The following is a 10,740-nucleotide window of genomic DNA, read 5'->3' as shown; positions in this document are numbered from 1 at the left end:
AGCTGCTAAGTTTATGGAAGTTTGTTAGAGAGCATTAGAAAACGGAATGTTCTCCCTCTCTCAGAGATTCATGAGTGTGCATTAGCTATTAAAGGCTCCAGGGAATCTTTCAGGACTGCTGTGCAGCTAGGCTTGTTCAAAATCCCTGCTCCCCAGCCACATCTGAGCTTACCATGGTTTCTTCCTCAAGAAGTCAGAACTGGGACTAAAGAGTGTTGGTAGAGGTTGGTCTGCTGAAGCGGAAAAGGGCAAAACCTCCGGAGCTGTAGCATGGCTCCGCTGTAGCATAGCTGTAGCATATATTTTCTGCCTGGGACTGCAGCAGAGAAGCAAGGCGGTGTCATTACCACTTTACAGATGAGTTAAAACTGAAGGTCAGAGAGAATATGTCGCTTGCCTAAGGTTGCACATTTGGTACGATTTCGACAGAATTAGATTCTAGCTTTCTTCAACTCAAGTGCGGTGCAGGACACAGCTAGGTCAGAGCCGCTTAAGAACTCTGGACACTTGTGACACTTGGGGCAGACAGCAGGGGGTGGTCATAGCCTGGCCAGCCAGTCCAAAAATCAGGTCAAGCGCAAGCACTCAGAGGTATCTCACTATGCTCATTATATCAGAGAATTCTGGTGCTTAAAATGTTCCTCGCTTGGCTCAAAGATTAGCTCTAGAGCCTGGACGCAGAAAGCACCTGTAGAGAATTTACACCTGCTGAATTTACACCCGCTAAGCCTGCGGCACCTGGACAGCCACAGTCCTCGGAAACTACCACTCCCACTATGCACCGCGACAGCGTTTACTAAACCCGGGATAAACTACAAGTCCCAGGATTCCTTGGGCGCGAGCGCGGAGGAGCGGAGGGGCGTAGCACGTTGTCCGCGCGGGACCGTTAAATTTGAAACTTGGCGGCTGGGTGTGAGAGCTTGAGGTGGCTGGTTCGTGAGAAAATCGGGTGCGTGCTTTTTCGGGGAGCACCCTCCGGTCGCTTCAATACCTGGAAGGGCAGGTTGCAGAAGGAGGCCCAGGCGGTCTGAGGCCCTGAAGAAAGGCCCGCGGGAGAACGAGGCCCTGAGGCGGGAATGCAGGATGGCGGCGATGCAGAAGGAAAGGGGTGCTCCGAGGTAGGTACCGGAGAAGGGCGGCCGGGAGCTGGGCCTGCGAGCTCCTAGGGTGCCTGGCAGTGAAGAGGCTCCGCTCAGAGCAGTCCAGGAGAAGAGCAGGCCCGACCGAATCGTCCTCCCTGCTGGAATTGGACACGAGGAGTGGAGGTGAAGGCACAGGGTTAGCACCGAGGTCGGTGGGCTGAGGGCGCGTGAGAATCCTGCTGCATCCAGCTGCAAAGCCAAGGAGGCTGTGGGACCCCGGGGGTCTAAAGGGCTTGGAATTTGTGGTCTGTGTTTGTAATCTCAGCCCAGCCATTCGCTAACTCTGTGACTTTGGATACGTCTTTAAATGAAGATGCTGCTATTAACGCTACTTACCATTCCGAGTTCTGGGAGAATTCAGAGTATTTGTAAAGTAACTGCCTCCAAATAAGTGCTTAGCACATGATAGGTGTTGTCTTTAAGTTAGTAGCTTAGTTAGAAATCTAAAAAGTCCTTCTCCGCATGCTTGCTGTTCTTATTTATACATATATAAACTCTTCTGGATTGAGAGTCTATGTTCGTTTTCATTACGGGGTACACGGTAATTACGGGCTTCCCAGGTGGCACAGTGATAAAAGAATCTGCATGCCAATACAAGAGACACTAGAGAGACTAGGGTTCGATCCCTGTGTTGGGAAGATCCTCTGAAGCAATAAATGGCAGCTCCACTATTCTTGCCTGGAAAATTCCATGGACAGAGGCTACACTCCATAGGGTCACAGAGAATCAGACACCACTGAGCACTACCACCACACAGTACTTAGATAAATGTCATTTCACGAGCTCTTTAATTCATGCAAAAGATAGATATACTTTTTATTTTATATTGGAGTGTAGCCGATTAACACTGTTGTGATAGTTTTAGGTGGACAGCCAAAGGACTCAGCCATACATGTATCCATTCTCCCCTAAACTCCCCTCCTATCCAGAGTGCCACCTAACATTGAGCAGAGTTCCCTGTGCAATAGGATAGGACCTTGTTGGTTATCCATTTTAAATATAACGATGTCATGCGAGATATATTTATTAACCCCCTACAAAGTACTAGGTGTAACAAAAACACAAAAATCCCTGTCCTTATGAAGCTTAAGTTCTGGGTGGGATGAGGGTAGGGAAAACAAAAATAAGCTAAAAGGTAGATAGTGGTTGGTACAAAACCAGCAAAACTGGGGAGGAGGAGGGTTGGTGCAATTTTTTATAGTTTTGAAGAGAGGGCCTCACTGAAAATGTGTCATTTGGGTCAAGACTGGAAGGAAACTCAAGAGTTAGTCATGCATTGATCTGGGGGGAAGTACAAAGGCTGGAGGGTGAGAGCTGGGGGAGGCAGGGGCACTGGCTGAGTAATTGGAGCAGAATGAACCAGAGAATAAGAGGAAATGAAGTAAAAAAAAGGTGAAGAGGCAGGCATTGTAAGGACTTGGCTTTTACTTTGTAGTTGAAAGTTATTGGAGGGTTCTGAGCAAAAGAAAGACATGATCTGACATGGGTTTAAACAGGATCACTTTGGCTGCAGTATCGAAAAGACTAAAGGTAGAAAAGGATGGATGCAGAGAGACCAGTTTAGAGGTTATTGAAATAGTCCAGGCAAGAGAAGATGGTGGCTTGAGCCAGGCTGAAAACTGGAGATGCTGAGAAGAAGGTTCATTTCTGGATATGTTCTGGAGGTGGAACCAACAGGACTTGCTGGATGACTGGGGGGTGTGAGAGGGGTGTCTAGGTTGCATTAAGATTTTTGACTTGAGAGCTGGATAAATGAAATTGCCATTTATTTGAGATGAGGGAAGAAGCAGGTCTTTGAGGAGGCAAGAGGAGGAGGAGGGAGGGAGGAAGCAATCCCAGCTCAATTTTGGACATTTAATAGATATTTTAATTGCTATTTTAAAAGAAAAAATCTAGAAACCTCAATAAATATTTATTCAGTGCTTACTACTGTTAGATCATGAAAATAGAAAAAATAAATGACATGGCCCTTATATTTACACAAAATAGTTAAAAAGATACGAGTAGTTACAACTTACATTATTAATCACTTATAGTTTGTTTTCCTGAAGGGAGTTTTCAGCTCTCATCTAGACTGAGGTCACACAAAACTTTCACTTTATTTTTGAAAAATAGTGCCTGCCTGTCTGTCTCTATTTTACAGAAAAGACAATGGCACCCCACTCCAGTACTCTTGCTTGGAAAATCCCATGGAGGGAGGAGCCTGGTAGGCTACAGTCCATGGGGTCACTACAGTTGGATAGGACTGAGTGACTTCACTTTCACTTTTCACTCTCATGCGTTGGAGAAGGAAATGGCAACCCACTCTAGTATTCTTGCCTGGAGAATCCCAGGGACAGAGGAGCCTGATGGGCTGACGTCTGTGGGGTCGCACAGAGTCAGACACGACTGATGCGACTTAGCAGCAGCAGCAAGTCTCTATTGTAAACACAGAAATAGCGTCTCTTAGCCAGAAATAAGCTTCTCTGCGAGGATTGTGAAGTTCTGAAGTTCAGAGTATATACCCTTTGTGGTGATTACCTCCAAAAAGCTTTTCCGGATTCCCGCCATAGAAGTAATAAAATTGGAGGAGCCATTTATGACCAGTAAACTGTATTTTTGTCTGCTTTTACTCTGGGCTACCTTTATATATAAACTTCAGTTTTAAGTAATCAGTTGAAACATGGGGTTAGTCTGCTGAACACTTTGCTAATTTTAAATTAAACAAGGTGATGCATTCAGTGATAGACATCAATCTGATTTTTGACTACTTTGCCAAATTTATAATATTTTTTCCCTTTTTTCTTCCTGTCATAAACTTTCTTCTTAGAATATTGCTCACAAAACTGTAGCCATGGTCTCTCTTCCATTAGGTAATACTGCAGCCCTGAACTTGGAAACCAGGTCACAGATAGGCTCAGAAGGTTAGGAGTATAATATTAATAGCACAACTAATGTGCCAGCCCACTGTATTCAACTCAAAGATCATGAATTATCACTTTTCTGAAAGCATTTACAATAATCCAGTGTTATAACAATTCAGTGTTAGTATGAGATTTACTTTTGTTTCTCTCTTCACAGTGAAGCCATGTCCTTGGAGGGAGATGAATGGGAGCTGAGTAAAGAAAATGTCCAACCTTTAAGGCAGGGGCGGATCATGTCCACACTTCAGGGAGCGCTGGCACAGCAGGACTCTGCCTGTAACTCTGCTCTTCAGCAACAAAAACGGTGTGTGGGGTGTTTGGAGCTCCACCAGTCATCATTCATCCCCAGCTGTGGTGGTTACTGTGGGTGTGGACCTACGCAGGATGGCATAAGGAGTACTAAACTACTCTTCAAAAACTGGTAGTCTGAGAATCTGTTCCCCTCTTGTTTTCTCATCACACAACAGCTATCTAAAGATCCCCTCAAGTGCACTTAAGAACAAGAGCTATAGGATTTCATTTCACTGTGAAGCAGCCAAACTTTTGTATCAATAGAAATATTTCTCATACAGGGGGAACTGATAAGTAAAGCAAGTATCATATTATAGTATTTACCAAAAGAATTATGTCATTCTAAATCCTGAAACAGAATTAACTCTTTGAGACTAATCAATTAATGAAATTGCTTCTTTGTATTCTGAATACTGAGGGAGAGTGCATCTGTTTATCCTTTGTGCTCAATTATTAATGTTCTAGGAAAGTATTTTTGAGAATGTGTGCAAAAGAAACAGTGGTCTCCAAAGAAAATATAAGACTTGGAGAAACTGAATTTAAGGAACTCAGGGTAATGAAAAGCTGAAAAATACCACTATATTGTTCAATATAGTGAACAATAAAACTTGCTCTCCTTTGAAAAACGTTTTGATAAATACACTTTTTTCAAAAAGGTAAACTAAAGTATTGGTTTCTACCTGCAGTCTCATGACCAAAAAATTCCTGTATTATCAGCAAATTATAATTTTGATCTAATGTAATGAATACCCTTGATCATCTCTTTGAATCTTTAAAAGCACTGGATTTTATGGTTTTGTTTCACAGATGGTGTTCTATTCTTAAATCTTTTTGATGACATTCTGTGACATTGTACTAGTTTTTCCACTTCACTAACTACTCTTCCTTTTTGCTTGTTGGCTTCCTACTTCATTTTACCTAAGTTTCTGTTCTTTGCCCTCTGTTCTCATTCCATATTCAAATTTTCCAGCGTTATTTAACTACTGTTTACATCTCTTACTTGCCTTCTAAATGTCTTTTTTTATCTACCTGTAGCATATGATTAGATAAATACTTCACTAGTGTATGAGATACTGAATCTCTTCCCTCATGTAGGACCTTCCTTTTTCTACTCCATTTTGATGGTATGAATTAATCTGAATGATCTTACCTCACTGCTCTCTCATACTCATTGATTTAGTTGATTGCTAGGGATTGGTGATTTTTTTTTTTTAAGATCTATTTATTATTATTTTAAACTTTTGACTGTGCTGGGTCTTTGTTGCTGTGTGCAGGCTTTCTCTAGTTGTGGTGAGCAGGGACTGCTTTCGTTGCAATGTGCAGGCTTCTCGTTGAGGTGGCTTCTCTGGTTGAGCACAAGCTCCAGGCTCATGGGCTTCAGTAGTTGTGACTCTGTCTCAGCAGTTGTGGCGCAAGGGCTTAGTTGCTTCAAGGCATGTGGGCTCTTCCCAGAGCAGGGATCGAACTTGTGTCCCCTGCGCTGGCAAGCAGATTCTTAACCACTGGACTACCAGGGAAGCCCCTGGTTTTTTAAGTATAATTTGCATGCAGTGAAAGGCTCAGATTTTTAAATATGCTTAGCCGATTTTGATATACATTTCAAGACAGAACATTTTTATTACCTCAGAAGGTTCTCTCCTGCACCTTCCCAATCAATCTTCCCCTCCTTCATGAAGAAACCAGTGATCACATTTTTATCACCATAAGTTAGTTTTGTTTATTTTACTCTTTTATATAAATGGAATCATACAGTACTTTCGATATGTTTTTTAGGCATTTCCATGTTGCATGTATTAGTGGATTGTTCCTTTTTTTTTTTTTACCGAGTAGTATTTCATTTGTTTATCCATTTATCAAATGATAGACAAATGGATTCTTTCCAGTTAAGTGTTTTGTGGGTAAAGCTGCTATTTACATTCTTGAGTAAGACTTTTTGTGGACATAGATTTTCTTTTCTCTTGCAATAGCATTGCTAGGTCATAGAATAAGTGTTTGTTTTCCAAAGAGGTTGTAACATTTTACACTCCTATGAGCCACATATTAGAATCCATTTGCTCCAGATCCATTCCCATATTTAGTGTGGTCATTTTTTTTTTTTTCATTTTAGCCATTCTGGTGGATGTATAATAGTATCTCATGATGGTTTTACTTCCCATCTCCCAGGTGACTACTGAAGTGAGCGCTTATTTACTTGTTTATTGGCCATTTATATATCTTCTTTTGTGATGTGTTTGTTCAGATATTTTGCCTTATTTTACAATTGGAAGATTCCCCTGGAGGAGGGCATGGCAACCCACTCCAGTGTTCTTGCCTGAAGAATCCCCATGAACAGAGGAGCCTGGTGGTCTACAGTCCATGGGATCACAAAGAGTTGGACATGACTGAGCATCTAAGCATACACATAGTCGGATTGCAAGAGTTCTTTATGTAGTATACAAGTCCCTTATCAAATATATGTTTTAAAATATTTTCTCCCAGTTCATGGCTATCTATTTTCTTGGTGGTATTTTTTGACAAGCAGAAGTTTTTAATTTTGATGTCTGATTAATTAGTGTTTTTCTTTTAGTACCTTTTGTATCTCCTCTAGGAAATCTTTGCCTGCCTGAAAGGTCCTTTTTTTGAAAAAAGGAAAAAATCCTGTGATTTTTTTTTTCTCCCTAGTAGATATGTTTTAGCTTTTATGTTTAAGTCTGTGATTCATCTTAAATTTATCCTTGTGCATGGTGTGAGGTTAGAATAAAAGGTCTTATTCCTTCATCCCTACCCTCATATGCCTATCTAGTTATTCTGCCTTCATTTGTTGAAGAGAGTTTTTTTTCTCTCCCCATTAAATTGCTTTGGAGCTTTTGTCAAAAATCATTTGGTTGTGTATGTGTGGGTCATTTCCGGACTCTATTCTGTTCCATTGATCTAACTGTCTACCTTTTCATCAGTTGTATGTTGTCTTGATTAGCTTTATATAATAAGACTTGAAGTCAGGTAGAATAAATTCTTCAACTTGTTCTTTTTCAAAATTGTTTCAGCTGTTATTGGTCTTTTGCTTTTCCAAATTTTAAAATCATTGTGAGATTTTAATCATTGTGTGACTGTCATAAAAGTCAGTTTGTGAGACTGCTAGGATTTGAATTGGATTGCATTGAACCCATAGATAAATTTGGAGGTTTGCTGATTTTTACCAGTAGTGTCTTGATTTTTCTTTTTTCATTATTTCATTATCTCATACTTAAATCACCATTTTAGTCACACAATTGTGGCCCCTTTTCTAATTTCTCCTATTATACTGTTGTTATCAAACAGGGTTCTTGGATTCTTTAATCAATAGAAATTGATAAGAGGCCAGACAAGACATTCAAGCAAGGCTTTACTGGGACTAGAGCTGCAGGGAGCAAAAACAAGTAACAGGTTCCCTTGCTTGCTTCCTGAACATGGGCTACCTGGTTCCCTCAAGGGAGTCGGGGTAGGGGCGGGTTCAAGGTTTGGGCTGGAGGGGTGGCTTGGGTGATCTACCCACCCCCTTGGTTTTGCTGTATTCAGGGGTCATACTGCAGTATCCTGCTTTTGCTCTGGGCACCTTAGAAGTAGCAGTTGGGTTTTTGGTCTTTTTGTATCTTGTTGTTCAAAATTTGTTCCAACTGCTCATGTACACAGTCATTTTTTAGTCCCTTATAGTTTCTTTATATTCTGTTGCTCCAGAAAACATTTGTCCAGGTGCAAGCACTGTAGCCAAGGGTCCCAGGTCCCAGCCTTTTTCAGTATTACCTGATTAATCTTTTTGAAATCTTTTCTTACCATATTCAAGATACTCTGCAATTGAAGAACCACTACTGGCTTGAACAGGCAGAATCCAAGCTCTTTAAATTTGCATTTAAAGCATTCTCTTACCTCTCCAGATATCTCCATTTATTCCCAATACTGACTTTATGTTATAGCTTAATTTTCTCTGGATAAGTTCTCCGACTTTGACAACTTTACTCAATACTGATTTCCCTCTCTCTTGGAAAACTCTTTTTCTCTTTGAAATCTTATGTTTCCTTCAGAGTCCCACCTTCTAGGACTGCTTCTATAACACCTCCTGTTGACATCATGAACCCTTTACTATCAGTTCTTGGCAATTATAAAATACACCTCTGTATTGTTAGTTGACTTTTCATTTATGTACTGTCTTTCTTATTAGAGCTTAAGGGTCTTTTGTGTCAGGGACTATTCTTATTCTTTATGTTAAACATAATCCCTTATACAGTTATTACTGATAAATTGTTTATTTAAATTGTGGTTTATTACATAGCACTTCCCCTCTATTCTGACTGGTCAATGTTTAACTTCATCTTACCCCTCTGCCTTTGTAAGCACTTTATAAAGTCATATTTCACACTTTCTCTGAAACATTCCTCCAATTTTTATATGGTCTAATTCTTCTTTGACTAATGTTATCCATGGAATTTTTCTTTAAGAGTCTTATTTCTATATATATATTTATGTGTGTGTGTGTGTATTTAGCTTCTTCAGTACTATCATATGCATATAAAGGTAATGGATGTCATTTATTGAGTACTTAACTACTTACTTTGTCTAAACACTTTACACTTAAGACTAATCAACCTAATAAGATAGATCATATTATTATCCCCATTTTACAGATGAGGTAACTGAAAGCAGAGTTTAAATAGCTTTTCTAATGTCACTCAGCTAGTGATTAGTGGAGCTGCACTGGAACCTTGGGAGTCTTGTTCCAGAGCTTTAAATGCTGTGTAATACTTCTTTTCTATAAGTTGTCTTGAAATTTCTCTAATTTCTTCATGTTTTATCTCTCCAGTTGTTATCAAACAGAATCCTGATTATTTCTTTCTGTTTAACAAGCCCTCAAACTCCAGTACAGTTATCTAGATTGATATTAAATACTTAATAATGAATAAAAATAAAGGTGACACTTGTTCATTTGGCTCTTACTACTATTGCTTATGCTAACATTTTCTGTTTAAATTTCAGGGCATTTGAATCTGAAATTCGATTTTATGCTGGAAATGACCCTCTGGATGTTTGGGATAGGTGAGTCTTTTTTATTTAACAGGGCAATAGAAACTTAATAGATGGAGTTCTTATAGCTGTGCTTCTCAAACTGGGTTGTGTGAAGCAGTGTGTCAGAGTAGAGAGTACTGTTTTTGAGACACAAAGAAGCAGAATAATCATAGTGTATCTTCCTGAGGTGTGACTATGAGCTATACCCATCTGCCACCATCCTCATTATTTCTCACAGGTACATATTAGCAATATTTAGAAAAGTTTGAGAGATACAGGTTTAGAACATGTCACTGAAAACCTCTAAATAAACATTGTCAACATATTAGATATTTCTGCTTTGAAAAGTCCAGAATGGATCTTGGAACAAGACCTGTTAAACTTGAAAAATAATTCATTTCCTCTCTTCCCATTCAGATATATTAACTGGACAGAGCAAAACTATCCTCAGGGTGGGAAGGAAAGCAATATGTCAACGTTATTAGAAAGAGCTGTAGAAGCACTACAAGGAGAAAAACGATATTATAATGATCCTCGATTTCTTAGTCTCTGGCTTAAGCTGGTAAGTCTTTCTGAAGTGCCATCTGAGTTTAAAATATTAATTTAAGAGATTTTTCTCTATAGGTATCTTATATATCCAAAAACTAAGCTGTTCAGTAGATACTAAACATTCCATATATACTCAATATTTGTTAAATTGTCTCCATCTAGAGATGCATTTTGCTATAATTTTTTTAACCCATTAAAAGTGATCATAAGACTGTATATCTCTCTGTAGGAATGGGTTATTTATTGATTTTAATCATCATTAGGCCGTGCAGCTGTACTTGGGGAGGACATATAGGAACCAGCCCTTGGTAGTAGTATGATTGTTTGGGAAAAGCTTTTGTAGGTGGTTCTGCTGTTCCTTTCTTCCATTTTTTGAATCATCACCATAAAAAAAGTGTTGTTTATATTTTATCTGTCTTTCGGTTTTTTTCACTTAGTATGTTGCTGTAATTAAAACTATTGACGTGACCACTTTGTACTGTCTTACTTGACATGTAGTTCTTTTAAGAACACTTTTGAGGATTTTTTATGAAAACATCTTCTTTATAAAAATGACGGCCAGAGTTTCTTAGACATTAACTCTTTTCTTTTATCCTAAAAGAGATTAGAAAAAAGCAACTGGGGACTTCCTGGTGGTCCAGTGGTTAAGAATCTACCTTCCAATGCAGGGGACACAGTTTCAATCCTTGGTTGGAGAACTAAGATCCCACATGCCATGGGGCAGCAAAGCCCACACATGACAACTACTGAGCCTGCACACCACAACTAGAGAGAAGCCTGCACATCTCAAAAAAAGATCTCACCTAACCCAACTAAGACCTGATGCAGCCAAAAATAAA

At 39.6% G+C, this 10,740-nt stretch overlaps 1 protein-coding gene across 1 annotated transcript in view; it reads left to right on the top strand.

Moving 5' to 3' along the window:
* The first annotated feature begins 873 nt into the window (after window positions 1-873).
* Window positions 874-10,740, top strand: part of BUB1B (BUB1 mitotic checkpoint serine/threonine kinase B) — a 51,142-nt gene continuing 41,275 nt past the window's right edge. The window contains exons 1-4 of the mRNA XM_043920431.1: window positions 874-1,118; window positions 4,203-4,349; window positions 9,323-9,382; window positions 9,770-9,914. Of these exons, the coding sequence (XP_043776366.1) occupies window positions 1,084-1,118; window positions 4,203-4,349; window positions 9,323-9,382; window positions 9,770-9,914 (387 nt within the window). The 5' untranslated portion in view covers window positions 874-1,083. The remainder of the gene's footprint in view (window positions 1,119-4,202; window positions 4,350-9,322; window positions 9,383-9,769; window positions 9,915-10,740) is intronic.

The sequence above is a fragment of the Cervus elaphus genome, chromosome 12 (genome assembly GCF_910594005.1).
Source record: "Cervus elaphus chromosome 12, mCerEla1.1, whole genome shotgun sequence".
Lineage (NCBI taxonomy): Eukaryota > Metazoa > Chordata > Mammalia > Artiodactyla > Cervidae > Cervus > Cervus elaphus.
This window is presented reverse-complemented; position numbering and strand designations above follow the sequence as displayed.